Genomic DNA, 19,827 nt, shown 5'->3' on the forward strand with positions numbered 1-19,827 from the left:
CTAAACTGAATTTGTTTCAATAGATCCAATAAGAGTCAGGCTTGTGTTATTCCCTGGCAGTCTTTGGGGTTAATGACTGCATGTGTGAGATGAAAATACTCCAGAGCCTCTACAAATGAAAAGCCCTTAACCAAGAGCAGGAGTCAGGAGGCCTTCCAGAAATTAATGCCTCATGTTGAAATTCTTACTACAAAACAGGACTATTTTTTCCTCTTTTTTTCGTTGGAAGGTACATTTGCATTTATGTTACAGAAGTGTGTGAGCGTGCTTGGAACAACTGCAGCCCAAAGATCATCACCATTACCTTTCCTGCTACAGCAGTGAAGGCTCACAGGCACGCCCCGGGGCTGGTGCTGGGCATGTTTTTTATTTTGAAGTTAAGTTATTTGGAGTCTTTTAACTTTTCCCAGCCCTGGACAGATTGTGGAGAGTAACAGTAGAAGGGACGAGACAATGTGTTCTTGTAAAACTTTAATTTTGAGAACTTTGAGCCCCACAGCTCAAGAAGAGAAGCATTTGCTCTGCAGGGCTGTGAGTACCTTCCTTCCTTAGGCTGCTGGCAGTCCCTTAGAGAGCAGCTGTCTCAGTGAGGTGTGTCCCTGACTGCTGTCCCTCTGCCTGCCCCACAGCGTTGGCTCTGGCCACTACACGGCATACGCGGCGCACGAGGGCCGCTGGTTCCACTTCAACGACAGTACTGTAACCCTGACTGACGAGGAGACCGTGGGCAAGGCCAAGGCCTACATCCTCTTCTACGTGGAGCGCCAAGCCAAGCCTGGAGCAGAGAAACTTTAATACCTCCTTTGCATTCTTACTTATCAAGTCCACCGGACAAACATTTCCATTTTTCCGTAAATACTTGATCCAAGACTTATCGATTTCATTGTGCACTTTGCAATTTCCTCTTGTGGGTTTTTGTTTTGTTGTGTCAATGGTAGCATTTGACTTACTGAACTTGGACACAAACTAACTTTTTTTTAGTTATACCAGAAAACCTCAGCAGATTTTGATTTGCTGCTTTAGTTGTGATAACTCAATTTTTATATATATATAGTTTAATGAAATAGTTATTTGACTTTTTTATATTAATGTTTTCAGTTCTCACTTTCTAAAGGCACATTTACATCAAAAAAACTCTGTCCTCCAAACAAGCAAGATAAATGTGCTTTTGATCATGAAGAGCAATACAACTTCGTGCTGTTTCCAGTCCTGTTATGTAGATACGATTTAATCTCTTTAAATCAAGGAATTGTTTGCACGTACTATTTTCCCTCGTGCAAGAAACCTAAACAGTGACCTCTGACCAATGTTGTTTGTCTGCACAGGAGAGGCGATGTGGCATCATTAAATAGACCAGGTAATTGCTGCTATCTTGGTGTGTATTCAGGCTTGTGAATTTCAGGAATCATTGTAAATAAACAGTCAGTCCAGTTGTATCAAATACTGCAATTGAATTTAAATACTGCTTAGATATGCCCTGCCTCCTACCCCCTGCAAATTTGAAACAATTATCTTAAAAGTACCTGTCTAAATTACATCTAGTTTTACAGTTTTTTAACTGAACCTGAATTTGCATTAGATATCTCTTGGTTTAGACTGTCATCTTGAAATTTGATCATGAACACTTACATGCTTGGAAAGTGGGGCGACTTCCTGGTAGTAGAACCCCAAGTAGAACTCTTTAGTTCCTGGTGGGAATTGGAAGTACAGCCGGGCTGGGGTTTGTGAGAACAGGGGTAGGTCTAAATTTCGCTCTGCTACAGTAGGAAGCAGGAGGCGACAGATGGTGTTGCAGGTGCTTTGCATGGAATTGTTCTGTCAGTTCAAACGCAAACTCAAGGGAGGATGCTGAGTCTCTCACAGCAGAGCCCGCAGAGGGGAGGTGCTGAGCCAAGTGTGCTTGTGACTGGAGCAGGCTCAGGGAGCTGGAGCTCGAGCAGTGCCTGTGGCATTTACACACTGGCCCAGGGTGGCATTTTTGTTCAGTCTGTAGGTGAACACCGGAGGCATGGTGCAGTTCCTAAAACCTGCCTATGTAATGGAGAAAGACTATGCTAAAAAAACCCCAGACCGGTTTTAGCTCCACTGTTGATGAGTGGAAGTCGGCTACTATGATGGGAAAGGCAGACAGGAAAACCACTACTGCAAAAGCCAGGAATTGACAGAAGATATGAAATCTGAGAAATGCTGCATTTCTGTTTCCTCAGTCTACCTTTTCTAGCTTTGGCTAGACCTTTGGTTCCCTTGTGCCAAACAAAGAGCTGGATTCTTCTGAAAGCTCATTAAGAGGAGAATACAGTTCATGGAGAGTCCCACCACCAACCCGCAGCTCTTAGCTGTGTTAACAGAAAATGCAGTTGTCTGAAAACACACAAGAACTCCAGCTATGAGTCCTGAAGGACGTGGGGAGTGGGGGGCTGGAGTGGAGCCCAGAGCAGCCTGCAGCACAGGGAGTGCACGGCATTGCCTTGCCTGGGGTGCTGCTGGCTGTACACAGGCCAGAGTAAGGACAAATCACAGTCAGGCGTTTGGTACAGGGCCATTCTTGAGAGCTTTGTTGCAACATCTTAAACCAGGAAAGGGAAAAATTGGCTTCGTCCAAAACTGCAGAAATCATTCAGCATAGCTAATGAGTTTTGAGTATGCACACAGGTTAAGACTAGAGAGTAATCTGATACAGTGACATAGTTTTAAGGATGTTGTCTTCTACTTAAGTTGAACAATAAATAGAACGTGTCATTGCTTTAAACTTGTAGTCACCTTCCCTTCCTTACAGGCAGAGCCTCTCCTAATAAACAAGAATAGGTTGCTGATACTTACACAAGCAGAAAGCAGGGAAGGTAAAGCAGTGTACCACATTCCTGCCCTTCCTGCTGCTCACAGGGAGCTGCGCAGATGCCGCCTCTAGCTGTGTTTTCTCTGCATGCTGCTTGAACCAGATTTCTTTAGAATTTACTTTTGAGAATGCCAAGCTTAAAATACACAACTATCTCTGGGCTAGCAGTGGTTGAACTTAAAATAGTCAGGTGTATGCAGTGTTCTTGCAAAACAGTGATGTAAATGTGCCTTTCTGTATTTTTAGAAATTTAAATTTGTAATCTTCAGCAACATTCACTTATTTTAATCAACTTCTACTTGTCAGCAATTGTTTGGGTCAGAGTTATGTTCTCAGTTGAGCATTTTCTTTCAGTCCCATTTGCTGTGTCCCACGCAGCTCCTGGGTAGTGGTGTCTCCAGCAGGGCCCCGTGTGACCAGCCTGGGAACACAACGCAATCACAGCAGGCTGTCCCTGCAGCAGGTGCTGCTCAGGACCCAGCCATATGCTTTGCTGGAACGAGTACATTGTAAATCCTTTCCTAATTTAACTTTCTCCCACTGCAAACCCTGATGGACAGTATGAACAGTTTGTTGTGGCAACACAAGTATTTCTCTTCCTGGTGGAGAACTTTGCTTATCCACTGTATTCTATTCAGTGTGGTGTCTGAAAAAAAAAAAAGTAACTGAGCACTGAACCAGTAACATATACTGCACCTGGCCTAGTATTACATTTTTAACCTAGCTTGTATATCCTATATTTATCTACTAGCTTGGGGGTGGGGTTGGGGCGGGGGGAATATCTCTTTCATTTAAGCCAAATGTTTCTTTTCTACTTACTGCTCATCATAGTACACACTAGCTGGCAAGAATTTTTTTTTCTTGCTTGAGACTGCTCTGCAAGCAGCATCTGTTCTCTACAGTTCAGAGACTTGCATCCTTTTCACCAAAATGTGTCCAATCAAAGGCTGTCTTTTGTTAGTGATTGTTTAGCCACGTATACAACTGGAGCCAAGATTTATGTCAATCAAAACTGCAGAATGTCCAGTTCCTAAATGTCAGCAAGAGAGTTTAAAAGTTTGAGACAGGCAGGGACAGTGGACTTTTATCAAAAGCAGGAGGCCATTTATGAAGATTTTACTAACTCGATGGGAAAAGTAACACGTGGTGTTCCGAAGTTCCCCCAGCAATGTTTCATTTCTGATGTGTCTGTGTCTTACTGATGAGGTATTGGGCACCTTGACAGCTGATTCCAACGTGCTTTAGGATATTCTGAAGTACTGTAGTGCCATAGTTGTAATTGTTTACCATTAAAATCTCGTGTGTAATTTTCAGTGAGGATTACTGACTCTGCTCATCTTGTGTGTTTCTGGAGCATTTCCAGGATGAATGGGAATTATATCTCATCACACAGTGTGTTTATGGAAAATGTGCCATTAAAGTGTCTCCTTTCCTTAGAAAATGAAACTTCTCTTGTCCTTCTACAGGCTTGCAGAACATTGCAGTATGTCCTCTGAACACAAATGGCAGAGTCCTGTACCTTGCTCTGGGAAAATAGAGCCAAATAAAGCAATTGCAGTGTTCCTAACTCCGTAACACCTCTACCAAACTTAGCACCTAACCCCAAGGAGGACCTGAAGAGGACATGCCATTCCATTTTAAATGCCTTGTCACCCAACTGCTGTAGATTTTTATGTCAGGTTGTGGTGTGTCCCCTCTATCTGCCAAGAGTCCATCCTAAGATCCTCGTCATTCAGCTTTGCTGGATTGTTGATTTGTTGTTAATCTGGGGGGATTTTTAATTAATATTTTTAAAAATAGTATTCCTGAATGTATATCTCTGAGAAGTCTCAACTGTTTAAACCTGCTCAAAAACAAAAGTAAGTTCTTGAGAGTTGAAAATGCTAATATGAGAATGAAGAACAACACCTGCAGGCGCACCTTTTAAGCTGCTGTTTTCCAGTGAACTGCATTGCCTGGTCTGTCCCTTTTGTGGCACTGACCAGAGCTGTTTCGGGGAGAGGGGGGAGAATCTCCTTATCATTTCAAAGAAAAGATTAAATGACAAAGCAAATAAAGCCAAGACCAGCGGTTGTTTAACACAGCTTACTGTAAAGAGTAGAAAGTTACTAACTAAAGGATGAAGCGGAAAGAGTCGCCATTCCTTTGTGTATGTCAGCTATGTTTCAGACACACGCATTACTCAAGCACTTTCTCAAGCTATGATTGTTGCAGGCTACAAACAAATTTCAGATCTTGTTCTTCAGCGCTGAATTTTAAACTGCGTTCTCAGGGTAAGAAGGAAGAGGTAAAATTGGGTCCCGCTCAACCTTGTCTTGTATTAAAACACTCAAAATTAAAATGCCAGAGGTGCATAAAGTCTCCCAGCTACTATTTGTATGCAGGCCACTTGAAAAACTCGCCCAGTCGTGTTTGCTGTAACTTTTTATGGATTTGTTGAATGTATTTATTCTCGTTTATTCACCAGGCAGAAGTTGGCTAAAATATGCCTTCATCTCAAGCATTTCTAATTCACAAGCAGGAACGTTAAAGGGATGCTTATTGCTTTTAATTCCAACCTGCCCTTGCTGTAGCTTTATTTTTCTTCTAGAAACAACTTTCTGCTACACTTTCTCCAATTACTGTACAACAGATACTTTTACCTGGAAAACCACTTTCGTATCTCCGTTTTCCACCAAAGGGTGGAAAACAGGTTTCTGTGGTAATGGAACTAAACCTACGAAATCAGAGCAGCCAAACTTGTAAAACTCAAGCCAACAGAAGACATCTATTAAAAGCACATGCCCACAAGGAACTAAACATAGCCTTGCTGTGTGCATGCATGGCTGCCTCTGTGTCATTGCTTCCCTCCTGCAGAAGGTAGGGACACAGCCAGCTTTGTATATAGAAGCGCAGCTCAGCCTCAAATAACGGGGCAGGAAACTGCCCCTGCCTCTGAGGCTTGTAAACTGAACTGCAGCCTGTGTGTGTGCTTCAGGGTACCCACAGAATGTTTCAGCTCCTTCTAAAAAACTGTTTGTGAAAGTTCCATTATCCATGTAACAGTCCTTGAACATGAACCAAATGTGCAACCTCAGAAAAATGAAAGAACAAACTGATTTTGCAGTATGCAACACTTCTACTTTGTAAGTGCTGCTCAGAAAGCCAAATCTCCCAAACGAGAAACACTGACAAAGATAATACGCCTGGCAGCTGCAGCTACAGCCCTACCCCACTCCAGTAACTCAGCACAAGAACTTTGCTAAACCTCAGGAGAGTCTACCAGGGGGGAAAAAAGATCCCTTTTAAGGAAGCATTTCACAACAGTCAAAGTGTACATGCCCATTCCATTTCCTTGGACAAAGGAAGCACAAGCTGCATACGTGGTTCTTTTCCTTTCCCTGTTCTGAGCTTCTGCACCAGTTAGCCAAAAATAAACCCCATTCCACAACCATATATGTGCAATAGGCTCCTGGTGAGTGCGAGCTCCCTCCAGCACTGCTGTTACTCCACAAGGCCAAGAGACTCGCCCACTGCTGCCAGGCAATGCACATAACCCAGCTCAACCGGGAATGCCTTTTACACCTCTTCTCTTTTCTGGACAAAAACAGTAGGAAAAATCTAGCAAAAACATGTCACAAGTTGCTAGAAGTGTTTCAGGATCCTTTACTCTGGTCTTTGTTGAACTTTCATTCTCCAGTGGAACTAAAGAAGGATAATTTTCTCCTGGGACCTGCTTTAAAACACTTATCCATCTGCTGGTATTCAGAGAGAGTCAAGGTGTGTAACACTGAGGACTGGATGAAAAACAGTTTCCAGAAAGACTTCTGTAAGAGGCATGAGAACACTGTCAGTGATTTTTTACTAGACGTTTGCAACAGGTATGTTTTGTGGGTGTGAGTGTGCAGTAACTGCCTTGAGATGAGTGAAGTGAGTTATTTCAAATATTCCATAGCCCCTGTCTGAAGTGGAGCATGAAGTACCTGACTGCTTTGCCTTTACAACTTTAGTGTAATATAAGTTCATTTTACAGTGGCAATAGTGTATACTTCATATAGATTTCCCTTAAGTCTGTGTTTCCGTTCTTTTCTTTTAAGAATTCGTTACTATTATGGGAAAGTGCACTCCTGCCTCCCACATTGCTGCTCAGCTGAACTGCACCGTTCTGGCAGAGTCTGGGGGGTTGCCTAGAGCAGAGTTCTGATTTCAGAGAGTGAACACACCTCATTACAACCAAGTTCAATTAACATGTTACCAAGTCTCAGCTTTAGTTCAGTCTAAGAAATAAATATTGCTATTACACTGAAGTTTAAATTTCTACCTGCTTCTAAACTGCAGTGAGGGAGGAGAAATGCCAGCACGGAAAAGCAGCTCTGGGTGCACAGCTTTTTCTTCCCAGCTCTGCTGCTGCAAGGCAGCTCCGAGAACGGAGCAGAGCAATGACAGGAAGAGGCTCATGGGGTAGAGCCAGTCCCACAGTGTGGGGGTAACACCAGGGCTGCCTTGGTCCCAAAGCAGAGCCAAGGGCCCATGGCCGTGCCTCCCTGATACGGTGCACCTGTGCCACAGCCAGCCCTCAGCTTTGGAACAACTGGAAAAAGCCAATAAATTATGGGATAGTGACAGGACAGAATGTGTTGGTGAGGGCCGGCAGCATTGCAATCTCAAAACACGAATTGAAAAGCAGCTTCAAAAAAAGGATTAAACTGCAAGTGCCAGATTTCTGAAGTAAATGTTCGAGAACAACTGATAAAAATCTGGATTAACTGAGGAATCAGGATACATATGCCTAGGAAGGATAATACAAGGTCCTGCCCCTTTTTGCTGCAGCCCATTGAACGCATTCCCAGTCAAAATTCCTAGCACTGTGTAGAAAGAATGCAAAGTAAATATCTAGCTTTTCTTCCCGAGTTTGAAGTAACTGTATTCTGTTAGGGCCTTTCTTGAGTGTTGCCAGCTTTTTCTTCCAGCTACTCCTAACAGTAAAGAGTTTAAAAAATTCTGTCTAGAGGTCTTAGGAAAGCAACATTAACACAGACCTGTGTGTGATGCTCTGTTTAGCTAAACAGGTGGCTGCTGAACTGCTACTGCCTGGAGAGGGGACTGGACCAGTAGCCAGTCTGCGGGCTGCTGTACAGGCCCTGCTCAGCACGGCAGCTGCTCCAGGACAGCTCCTGTACAGCGTCAACACCCCACCGGGGACAGGCCTTTCCTGTACTGCTCCAGGCCTACTCAAGCAGCAAGAAAAAGCTTTTTTCATTTGCTGCATCATTGTTTATAACAGTAGAGTTACTAGTTTCAGTGACTCAAAGGGAAGTTTAAGAGCTGTGTGGGGTTTGGACATCAACACTCTTTAGGAAGCAGCTGGCACCTATTCAGTAAATCCAAGGAGATAAAATATATCTGTAATTCCTGAAAATGAAGAGTGAGAGTGCCTTTCTTGCTCACGCTCAGCATGTCTGCACAGCAGTCTGTTCTCACAGTTGTCCTCCACTTCATCCTGAAATGAATCTCCTCTCTGCTGGGTCTCCTGTCTGTGCCTGGAGAAGCACAGCACCATCCAACTCCTTAAGAAAAAATGGTGCAGCTGCAATTTAAATGGGCTTCCACATGCCCCTGTGCCAGCTGAGCTAGAGATGTTGCTACCTGTCTTGGGTTGTAGTACAGGATGTGCACAAGGTATTCTATCACCATCTTCATGAAGTGTTGAATCCAGGTGGGGCAGTGTTTTCCCAGGCCCCCTCCCTCTAAGCCATTATCTTCTCTTAATGGCCCATCAAATTCCTTGCCCATGACTCACAGATAACTCCTGCCAGGAGCTATCTCTGTTTAATGGGCCATCAAGGACCCCCTGCATGACCCATCATCCCATTGTGAGATGCTCCGCCCAGGGGGAGGAACCAAGCATTCCCTCCTGGATATAATCTAGGGTTTGGGACAGTACAGGGGGCCCTTACCCACTGGATTCCCAGAGGAATACAGCTACCAGACCTTTCTACGGGATCACTGCTTCAGGAAGACCACCTCACCTAGACTGCTTCCATCACCCTGCTCAGGTTGTATTCTGACTCTGTCGGTGGTCTTTTGTATTATTGCATCTATTTTTTTTTACTTTCTTTCCTTTTTTTCCTATTAAATTGTATCTCTGACTTGGAGCCTCTCATTTGTTTTGCTTTCAAACCACTACAGTACCAACAGAAAAAGCAAAGGAGGTAAGCTTTGCCTTTAGTTACGTTGAACATTAGGACCCACATGTGCACTCACCTAATTGTGGCTCTTTGCCCCTCCTGATGAAGATGATGCATTTCTCCAGCCTTCAGAATTTATTCTCGATGCTATTTGCTTCTGCAAGCTCTTATGATTTATTTCTCCCATCTCACCTGTCACTATCCTGCTTTCAGCTGTCCAAATCTGCTGTCTCTGACTCTCTCTGGATGTGGCCACGTTACAGACGACTGCATTTTGCAGCTTCTCAAGAACTGCCCAAACCTGAAGAGCCTCAAACTGGAGAACTGTGTGCGGATCACGGACCACACCCTGAAGGCAGTGACCCTCCACGGGGCATCGCTGCGAACGCTCCATGTGGATTTCTGCCGCAATATAACACAAGCTGGGCTAGACAGAGTCAGGGAAAAGTGTCCTTCAGTAATGCTGAGAGCAGAGAGAAGTGCTAACATGATCCCAGACAGTAAGCCAGAAAAAAAGCTGATGCTTGAAAAAGCATCAAGAAAATGGGTTCAGCTTTAAATGCAGCAAAATAATCAGTGTGGTATTTTACCTCACCGAAGTGGCTACTTCCGTGGATTCTGGTCAAGTCCAAACAGATGGTGGTTTTGTAAAGGGTGTACTGGGAAAATGCATGCATCTCCTCCTGGATGGGCTTCAGGAAAAAACTGTTTGCTCTCTGTTGTTCCTTGAAACTGGAAAACACTGCATTGCTGTCACAAAATGCCAGACCTGCTGAAAACTGCTGTTCTGGTACCCTCCTGCTGCAGATGCACCTCACTTAGAATAGGGAAGCAGCACTGTGTTTATTAAGGCCAAATAATTTGATGGAGTTCAATAAATTTTATGGGCTTTTAAGAAAGTTTAACAGCAGTTTGACGTGGTGCAGTAAGTTTGATGGCAAGGTTCACTGACTGCATGGAGTGAACTGAGGCAGAATGAGTCACTCAGGGACCTGAGAACACAAACATTAAGGAAGAGCCTCCCACTGGGTCACAAGGTTCAGACTGGACCCTGCACTTTCAAAACTCCTGAGCAAGGGCATGAAGCCACAGCAGAGAGAGCCCGAGTCACTGTTGGATTTCCACAAATTTCAGGGCAAGAGTGATTAAAAAACTTCTGTTAAAGGGCATATCCAGACAGTCGTTCCATCCACTAAGGAGGATGACCACTCCCTGAAAGGTCTTTCTAGCAAAAGCAGAGTCCTGATGACCAGAACTTCCTCAATGATAAACAGTGGCAGCTAATTTAGCAGGCTTTTTTATTTAATGAGGGAAGCATGGATTCAAGGCACACAAAACACGGTTTGACCCTCTGCATGATGTACTTTCATAATATAAGATGCACCAAGTAATTTTTTAAAGCTGACATTAAAGGAAGTGCAATATGAACAAGTGCTAGTTCAGAGAACTACCCCACAAGAAAAGACAGGGACTAACAGCCTGTAGCTTTAAGTGCTAAATTAGGAACACATTACAGACCAGCTCTACATAAACACCCATTTCTAACTGCAAAGTGCAAAACCAGTAGGTATTTTCATCCCAAAGCACAAGGCTGTTCCTTTCCTGCACAGTGTTCTGCTACCTGGAAGTGAAACTTTTTTTTTACATACTTTTGACACAATGCCACCGTCTACAAAATTTGACACCAAAGAGGACTTTACATCTCTCAACATAACTGAATGTACTTCCTTCTCCTTCCAATCCTGGTTAAGTGATCCACAGATATCCTTGGCACACTCTAATTTGGCTGAGCTAAGAAATAAATCACAGCATTACAGCAACTTAGTCAGACAATGCTGCAATTCTAGAGAAATACTTGCTCAGTATGAGCATCTGTAAGAAACACTCAGAAAACCAATAAGGAAAATAAATTATTGCATCTTCCTTACTTAGAGATATTTAACAGCATGGACACTGTAAAACTGGCATTTCATTAACTCCTTCCTAGAGTTTAAGTACGGCCCTTACACACCACAGTGTAAGGAAGAAAACTGAAGTGTGGACAGGGGCAAACAGCAATCCTCACCCAGCACTGACAGCTACCAAAGGACATTGCTGAGCTGAACAAATTTACCGTGCTGTGAAATCGGGAAGCTGACACAGCTCCTACCTTGGATCCACAACAGCAGTTCCACACGCTGCTGACAAGCCAAAACAAGGTATGAATTTATACAGTCACGGCAGCAAGCAAAGACCTCCTCGTGCCACCAGCTCTCCCAGCACTCTGTGGTGAAAGACACGTCTCTGTAGGTGTAACAGGAACAGATTTTCACGCAGCTACAAGATGTGAAAGCACACTTGCATCTGTCTACACATTACTTAAGCCTTTTTGCCTGTTTTCGACCAGGACTGGGTGGGGGGCGGGGTTGGCAGGGTATTTTGTGGGGCTTGTGGTTTGTTTTGTTTTTCAGTTTTCTTTTATAGAGTTGAAAATGTTTTTCGAACACTCTCCACTTGATTTCTTTGCCTATTTGTATAGAAATGCTCTAACTTATTGCTTTGTTCTTCCCCTCCTTGAATGGGGATATTTGTTCATGACATGGTAAAATCTGAACACCATTGTATCAATACATTTTTTCAGTATCAATAATGAATCTTCTTACTTCACAATCCAATTTAAAAATTGAGTATAGAAAACGATGACATTTTACTTTAGGGTATTATGGAAGGATGGAAACATGTCTGTGGTTTTCTTTAGTTCCAAGCCATTAAAGTTCCATCAAGCACAAACGTTTAATCAACATCCCCTCTAATTTTGCTGTAAACTGCCTCAAAAAAGATCTTCATTATTCAGAAAGCCAACTGCACAGACCATATAAAACTGTCATTTTTAGGCACAGTTTTATTACTTTCTGTGCTGATTGGAACAGGCTGACAAATCAGTGCCACTAAGTCAGACACACCCATGAGGTGTAGAAGGCATTAATACAGGACTTCATAGAGTAGTTTCTCCATTTATTTAAACACTGTATTTTTTACCTATTAAACCTCCACATTTAGGCCAAGATGTGACTATACACCCTCATAACACAGTGATGGGGCACCAGCATCTCAGTCCAATTTGAAACTGAATACACAATGAGGCAGGAAACCAAATCCACATGATTTCAGAGCCCTGAGACACTCCTTCCCCCAACTCCTGATCCCCCTCAGATGTTTCACTGCAGTGTGGTCTTTGATCATAGCTAGGCTTTTGCCTTTTTCAAGAGCCAACAAATAGTCCTAACTGAGAGAACTTCACTAGATAAAACCTGGATTTGCAAATTTTTACAGCTTACCAAGCCCTCCCTTTGAAGCACTGGCAGCAATAGAGCAGCTCAGTCTTGGACAACCAGGAAATTTCCCAATCAATCCTCGCTAATGTACAACAGACACAAGAGAAAACAACAGGAATTTCTATCCTACACTCCAGACAGGGACCAGTCTTGCCCCAGGTGAGATAACACTAATAAACATTTTCACCAGCCCTCAGTCCCCACAGAATCTTCCCAAGGGGGTGAGGAAGGAAGAGGCTGGGGGAAATGGGAGCAGAGCAGCTCTGACTCACCTGGGGACAGCCTCTCCCCTTCTCCTCCCCCACGCACCTCCTGCTCGGAACACCAAGCAGTGTTTGTAGCTTGACATCAGTGATGCCTTTTATAGAGACAAAGGGCAGTTATCTATTGCCCAGCACCTTCCTCAGGCACAGAGCAGAGATCTCCTTGTGCAGTACACTGCTGTCCTAACCAAACAGGAACATCAATCACTGTGTAAGCCAAACCATGCTGACTACAACAGTTACAGCTGCAACAAAATGAGACCAAAGGCAGAACTCAAAATGTGAATAAAATCCACAGCCTTGACTACTACCCTGCCTCTTCCATTTTAATTTTTGTGTACTCTGAGCAGGAATCAACTACATTAATATGTCCATTAAAAATATTATCATTTTGTTCAAAATGTTTAAAGTTTTCTGAATCAAGAAGGCAGCACGCTGTTACTGTCAACAACTACTCTGGAGGCGCAAAATGTTTAAACAAAAAGCAAGAAGGAACCAAGCACAGCATGAACTTGTGTTGCAGCAGGAGGAATGAACAGCAATACACCTGAGGAGCCAGGGCCTCAGGCCAGGAGAAGGCAGAGGACAGGGCGACACAGCACAGTCCAGCAGGGTAAACACTGTAAGATACTTCACATGTCACACCCTGTCTCAACACTGTGAGACGATAATTTCCTGAGAAAAAATATAAAAGTATGAAGCCTGAGTAAACCAACCAGAGTTCACAAATGCATACAAGCAACCGAGTCTTGAATTTGCTTTATTTTTCTCTGCAGAAGGAACCCTGCACAGGCAATTCAAATTAAAACAAAATAAATATGTGAATATTCATGTAAAACTGTCCTGGCTAATGAACAATTATACACAATGTACAACTCTTCATGTTCACTGGGAGGGCTTACAAATGTACTATTCTCAACAAAAATGCACCAAAATGTCTCCATGCAAACTTATCAAAAGTGACCAAAAAAGGAGAAAAAACTTACCGATCATACTTTTTTGTTTTTCCTTTTTTTCTTTTTACAATCACAAAAAAATAAAAACATCTAATTTTTTGTTACATTTAGAGTAACTAAAATGTGGCCACCATCTATTAAGATCTGGTTTTTATACTCCTAAAACATCTATGGTTACTGTAAAATTATGTCAACGATGAATTGGACTTAGGGCAATATTCGTAGTAAAAGGAAGATGATTTTGTTCACAGAATGTTAATAATCTGTGTCTGAGCCCTCTGCATTGTCCACATTCCGGGAGAGCATGTAATTGTCCATGTCTATAGACCTGCAATTATTGATTGCATAGCGCAAACGTTCTGCCATGATTAGTTGACTGGAGTAAGGTGGGAGCCTCAGTTGAAAGAAACAAGTCTGTGAGGTAGGCAAGCTGTCGTAAGGCTGTGGAAATGGATAAAAGGTGGGACACTGGTAAGTTGTGAATGAAGTTAAAAAAGCAACACATCCACATTTCATTGCTCCTCGCCTCTATCATTTTCACATTCGATCTCAAATTCCTGTTTAAGAAGCAGACTGACTTCCCTTGTTTACAGCATTGGTTCGATCCTTCAGCATGTCCAAAACCACTGCAGCCCCCACTCTGCAAGTAACTCAACCCACGGCTGAATTCAGCCTTTTGAGAAGTTGACCACACTGCTGTTTAGCAGCCCAGTGCAAGACACCAAACAGTGTTCAAACTACATACCACAGTGTGCCCTAGCACAAGGCAATCTGAGAGACACCTAACCAAAGATGACAGACAAACCCCTGTTAGTTGAGATTTTGTCAAGTTTTTGGTTTGTGTTGTTCACAGAGAATGTGCTTTCACTGCACAAAACCGCAAAGTAATTCCGAATAAATGCATCCTGTACGTAAAACAGTACACTAAACTCCTTGCAGTGGCTTTAAGACATTAAGAGTTCACTAGTCGTCATATGTTGCCACTTACACAAAATTAAAACTTAAAACCAGAAAGAAAATTACTAAATGAACAGATACTGGAACAGTTACAGTAGACAAAGGTTTGTTTCTTGTCTTGATCTCCAATAACCAACTGCACCAATTAAATACGAATGCAATTCATGCAGCTATGTCCTTCTACACAACGAAAAGGTCTGAATTTATTAACTCAGAGCATATCCCGTCCCATACTTTTTCTGTAAACTTATAATTATGGAAATTGTCTCCTAGTGCCAAAGCACAGACTATACTAGAGAGGAAATAATAATAATAATAATAATAATAATAATAATAATAATAATAATAATAATAATAATAATAATAGTGTCTTACCCTATCAACCTTCATTATTTGGAATCGCTGAGAGATATCAGCTGTGTTGGCTGGCAATCGAGATCTTCCTGACACAAACCTCATGAAAAGGACTCTCTCCTCATTTGAAAATTCTTCCAGGGTGTGCCAGAACCACTGCACCAGCTGATGCTGCTCATCAACTTCTCTGTATCGCACAACCTTCTTCAGAACCTCAACTGATATTTCTGGCATTCCACAAACCATCTGCTCCAGCTGCTTGGCAGTCAGAAGGGACAGCAAAGGAACGGGAACAATCCAAGACATTCCTTCCCTGACAGCAGCCACCTATTGGCCAAAAATGGGAGAGATGTTTGAAGTGCAACTGTCAGATCTCTGCCACTTCCTGGACCATCCAAACACAAAAGTAACTTCTCAGCTGAGAAATGGCATCAAGAGACAGAATTACCAATGCCTTCCAAATACAGCCTCCCACACACGCAGCCCCTGCAAGGGCTGTACTGTTTCTCAAAATCCTGGAGAATATTACAGATATTTTTAATTGTGATTGCACATTAAAGAACACCTCCTAATCCAAAACAGAACTATTTTAAAAAATTACAAGTTGGCAGCACAAATAATGATGGCTAAACCAAGCAACTATGTTGATACAAAAAAAGACTTTGTTCCAGCTCAGATGCATGGTGAGAAATACTGAACTTGTTCTGCAAGACTTGGGATCTGGTGCCTCTGATGAGGAAGCTGTTTTCTAATGCAGATCATATCACACAGGCATTTTTACCTTATAATACTGCTTTCACAAGGGTCCCTATACAAATGACAAAAAACACAGAACTATGCAAATACGTAATGAGCGCTTCCCAAAACAAACCATGAAATACTTGCAGGATTTGTGTTGTAACAAAAGAGAAACAGTTCCAAATTAAACAAATGTTTGTCAATAATATTTACTTTAGCCAGTCTCTGTGTTGTTCACATGTCCAGTTAGAGTACCAGCATGCAAAACTGCAGGGCTTCTTCTCAAATGGAAGACCAGCTCTGATTTCTAACACTCTTTTGCCAACTGAGCAATTACTGAGAAAAAAACACGACTAAATTTTAAAAAAAAAAAGGGCCAAAACAGTCTGTGGGGAAGAAAACCACACAGAGACCCAGAAAGACGCAGATAGCCAAGCTTTCCTTATCTTTGAATAAAATGTAATGGAAATAGGCACAAATTCCCTGTTCCCACTAACAACGGGGCCAAGTCACAACCAAGTTCTTACCTGCCGGTCCATTTCATGGAGTCTGTACTCAATTGCCCTCTCCACATACTCTTTCCTGTTTGAAAAGGTAAGTGGGATACTGTTCCCTCCAGGGATTATGGGAACCATTTTACCATCAGCACTTTGACCAACAAAAGAATCTAAAGGAATCATCTGTTATGCAAAACAGGAAAAGCGTAAGTCACTCCAGTGATCCAAGTATAGCATTTTACTACAAGTCATCTAGAACTACATATAGTAAGATCACAAACTATTCTAAATGCACACAAAGTGCTTGTTACCCCAAGAATGGAGATTGAAATTATAGGAATACTGATGTGAAGGTCATGCTGATAAAGTAAATGCTTTCAGAATAAATCTAAAAGTGCCAACTTTCTATCTTACCTCATGGAAATTTTCTTCAGTAATCCCACTGTCTTCAATGTGAAGAATGCTGTTGAGGGTCTGCACATAGAGCAGATCTACCTCCTCCAAATCCTCCAAGATGAGTGGGATACAACAAAGTTGCTTCCAGACCATTGGAGCCAAATGAAGATCTAATGGCTTTTTTGTACGAATAGCTACACCCATGAGAATGCCCAAGAACTTAAACTGCATCAGATGTTCATCTAAACATGCTGAGGGGTTAAAGAGAAACCTGAAAGGACAAAGAAGCAGTGAAAAGAGTATTATTTCTATGCTACTTCCTTTGAAGAAAAAGGGAAAACACTTCTAAGCACGGCACAGTAACTACCAGCACACCTAGCAGCAAAGGCTGTCCAACTAAAATTATCGTTATCTTTAGCTTTTAAAACACTGGAGGCTGAGGGAGGCAGAAGTGCTGAGCACAAAGCCCGGCATCTTGCTGTTACTCTGAATTCTGCCATCAGCAATCCAGCAAGCCCACATTAAAGCCATGCCCTGGCTCCAGGGATTGAAGTGACAACACACCCTGAAGGAAAAAATACACTAGAGACAGTCATGAAGTCTCATCATTTGGTATACAACAGTCAATAGAAGATTTGGATTTTCACCCACTACCATCTGCAATAAAAGCAGGTCCTGGACAGCTTACCTATCCCTGTTGTAGCCTACTTCAGCTGTAGCATTTGGGGAAGGAATAAGCAGGTCTACTATTCCGGTTTCCAGTTCCTTAAAAATCAACAACAAAAAAGCCTTCTTAGAAAGAGGGAAAGAAAACTTATTACAGAACTCTTCTAAGACATTATAGCATTACAAGACAGAATATCTCACTTCAGTGATGATTACTCCTTACAAATTAATATGAAACACAGAGAAAGTAAACATGGTAGGATGATTTTAAGTAGTAAAGACATGTTTATTTCAAGACCTGTCTTTATGCCAGGCTACAGTTTTTTTTTCCTGTGACTGCACTGTGATACATTCCCATTACACGTTTCCAAAATATTCACAGATATACCTGACACATTTCTGTAATGGTGTCATCAAACACTCCACCCGCATCATCAGCTCCTTCTCCAACTAGTTTCACTTTCCAGGCACGGGAGGGTAAGCGAAGGTCTGATGCGTTCAGCTTTACCACTTGCCTTGCTATCTGGACAAAAATGGGCTTGCACTTCCGACCCCTTGGGGGAAAGAGACAGCCACAAATGTAACTCACAATCATGCAAAGACTCTGAGCCACTCGATCAACAAAGCTGCCCAGAGAGAGCTCAGAATGCCAAAACAGAAGGCAACGTATGAATCTCAGCATGCACTCGAGGTGTAAGCCAAGGCCTGTGAGAGCAGCACTGACCTGGTGGAGATCCTCTTCACAGTGATCTGGGGCCCGTAGTTCTTGCCCTGCACCATGGTTTTGCCTATGGAGCGCACCATGGGCAGCGTGTACACCCGCGGTGCCAGCAAGGGCCTCAGCTGTCCCTGCACTATCCCCCACGTTCCAGCATTATAGTGAGATGTACTGTTCTGCAATAAAGCAAAAATGACAATAAATGTATCAGTAAAGGATATAATTCCATTCTTTACAGAATAAAACCCTGACTAGTGTCGCCCTGATTTTTTTCAGCCTTCCAATGTTTGCATTTTTGTAGTGGAGTTTCTCACAGACTTTCATGTAAACAAAAGTAATGTTACTGTAAACTGGTTTTTCTGTTTATCGTTCCTCTCTTGAGGAGGAACAATTGATGGACTTCTAGTTTGACCAGTGTAGCTGGAGACGTGGAAACCTTCATCCTCCAATCCCTAGTCATTGTCCAAAATCTATATAAATCGAGGTAGAAAAATAAACGCCCTCTTTTTACCCTGACAACTGACCACGCGTGTGCCCTTCATTTCGTGTCCTATAGCGACAGACTAGCACTTCAGTGTTTCAGGAAACAGGTCAACATTTTTTGGTTTTAGTTTTGAGGCTAATAAGCTTTTGGAAACCAGAACACTGACTTGTCAGTGATAGCGTGAGTGAAAATGTAAAGCAATACCTTCACAAAGTTTGCATCATTCCAAAATTGTTTATTTTAAAGGTTTTTTTACCAGAAAATTACAGAGCCTATTACTAAGGTCCATCTAGATCTGACCAGAAACTCTAGAAGAGTAACACAGCCAAGCCAGTTCTTTCAGATGGAATTTTACCTGGTTATTGGGACTGAGGTTAAGTAATCGCCATGAAGAGTACATGAGGTCAGAAAAATGGTACAGCAGTCTCAGCCTTGCTCTCACTGTGTGAATGCTCACTTCTTTCAGTGCCCCATACTGGGGTGGAATGGCATCAGGTAAACCAAGCTGCAAAGGCACCGAAACACCTGCCATGGAAAGAGAAACACCAAGAACTGTTTGAGAAAGGGGAGCTGTATTGCACCGGCTGGGATGAAGGTGATTTTCCTTGCAGTAGCTTTCCATTCTGCTCAGCTGCCTCCTGGGGTTAAAACCATGACAGAAGCCAAACTGAGAGTAAGATAATCTGGATATCAAACAAAACAAGGCAGAGATATAAAACAAAACCAATTCTGTCCTAAATGTTCAGAAATTCTTGTCGCGCTCACACCCCAGGAGACACCAGGGCTAAAGAGAAGGCCAGACAAAAGCTGAGTTGCTCACCTGGAGCTCGAGGCGGCACAGGAGGAGCTGTCCAGGCGGCGCTGTGGCAGCGGCCAGCCGAGATCTGCCGCACGTTCTTCCCCTGCAGCACCGTCACCAGCGTGGGCTCCCGCACGTGGTTGGTGTGGCCCAGCCCCAGCTGCCAAAAGGCAACAACCAACAATTGATCACATTTCTACAATGTGCCGAGCAAGAATTCACAGCAGATGGTAAGAAAATGGTATTTGTTTACAGCATATATTGTGATTAAAAATATCTGCCACATATATATATATTCACCTTTTATTTTTGACAGAATACTGCACCTCCACCCAATAAGAGTTACAGATCCAGGAGTTCAAGGAGACCTGAAAACAGCTGGAGACTTCTTGAAAAATCTTTCCCAGACTGAGGATCTGATCCACGCTCCTAAGTCCTGTATCGCAGTCTCTCATACACAGACAACAAAGTTCCTGTATCTCCTCTGCTATTTAAACAGCATTTTTGTTCTAAAATGTAAATCCTGGTTTAGGAAAATACAGTTTGTGTAAAGCGAACATTTACTGAAGCTGTTGTGACTTTTAACTGAGTTTCATATCATACCCTACTTTCATATTCTGTGAGTTAAAAATTTTGTATCAACAAAGTAATTTTTTTCCTCATTTCATATAAAACCAGTATT

General features: G+C 42.6%; 3 protein-coding genes across 6 annotated transcripts in view; 2 read left to right on the plus strand and 1 right to left on the minus strand.

The window, feature by feature from the left end:
• Positions 1-4,149, plus strand: part of USP3 (ubiquitin specific peptidase 3) — a 40,628-nt gene extending 36,479 nt beyond the window's left edge. For all 4 annotated transcript variants that reach the window (XM_066195888.1, XM_066195889.1, XM_066195890.1 and 1 more), the window contains exon 15: positions 630-4,149. In XM_066195888.1, the coding sequence (XP_066051985.1) occupies positions 630-795 (166 nt within the window). In that variant the 3' untranslated portion in view covers positions 796-4,149. The remainder of the gene's footprint in view (positions 1-629) is intronic.
• Positions 4,150-5,755: 1,606 nt separating this feature from the next.
• FBXL22 (F-box and leucine rich repeat protein 22) lies at positions 5,756-11,632 on the plus strand. The gene is made up of 2 exons (XM_066196371.1): positions 5,756-6,696; positions 9,217-11,632. Exons 1-2 carry the CDS (start codon positions 6,362-6,364, stop codon positions 9,560-9,562), a joined length of 681 nt encoding a protein of 226 aa, XP_066052468.1. The 5' UTR covers positions 5,756-6,361; the 3' UTR covers positions 9,563-11,632.
• A 1,681-nt stretch (positions 11,633-13,313) lies between these two features.
• HERC1 (HECT and RLD domain containing E3 ubiquitin protein ligase family member 1) overlaps positions 13,314-19,827 on the minus strand; it is an 83,445-nt gene continuing 76,931 nt past the window's right edge. The window contains exons 70-78 of the mRNA XM_066196370.1: positions 19,167-19,305; positions 18,702-18,871; positions 17,869-18,038; positions 17,533-17,698; positions 17,167-17,243; positions 16,497-16,749; positions 16,113-16,265; positions 14,869-15,174; positions 13,314-13,977 (exon numbers count right to left, since the gene is read on the minus strand). Of these exons, the coding sequence (XP_066052467.1) occupies positions 13,792-13,977; positions 14,869-15,174; positions 16,113-16,265; positions 16,497-16,749; positions 17,167-17,243; positions 17,533-17,698; positions 17,869-18,038; positions 18,702-18,871; positions 19,167-19,305 (1,620 nt within the window). The 3' untranslated portion in view covers positions 13,314-13,791. The remainder of the gene's footprint in view (positions 13,978-14,868; positions 15,175-16,112; positions 16,266-16,496; positions 16,750-17,166; positions 17,244-17,532; positions 17,699-17,868; positions 18,039-18,701; positions 18,872-19,166; positions 19,306-19,827) is intronic.

The sequence above is a fragment of the Chamaea fasciata genome, unplaced genomic scaffold (assembly GCF_029207755.1).
Source record: "Chamaea fasciata isolate MVZ Bird 193981 ecotype frontalis unplaced genomic scaffold, bChaFas1.0.hap1 SCAF_14, whole genome shotgun sequence".
Classification (NCBI taxonomy): domain Eukaryota; kingdom Metazoa; phylum Chordata; class Aves; order Passeriformes; family Sylviidae; genus Chamaea; species Chamaea fasciata.

Excerpts from the sequence above, each read along its gene's own strand:
- FBXL22 (XM_066196371.1), top strand. The coding sequence starts at position 6,362 with ATGCACATAACCCAGCTCAACCGGGAATGCCTTTTACACCTCTTCTCT. Across the intron at positions 6,697-9,216 it reads TTACTAGACGTTTGCAACAG|CTGTCCAAATCTGCTGTCTC; the intron begins GTATGTTTTGTG and ends TCCTGCTTTCAG.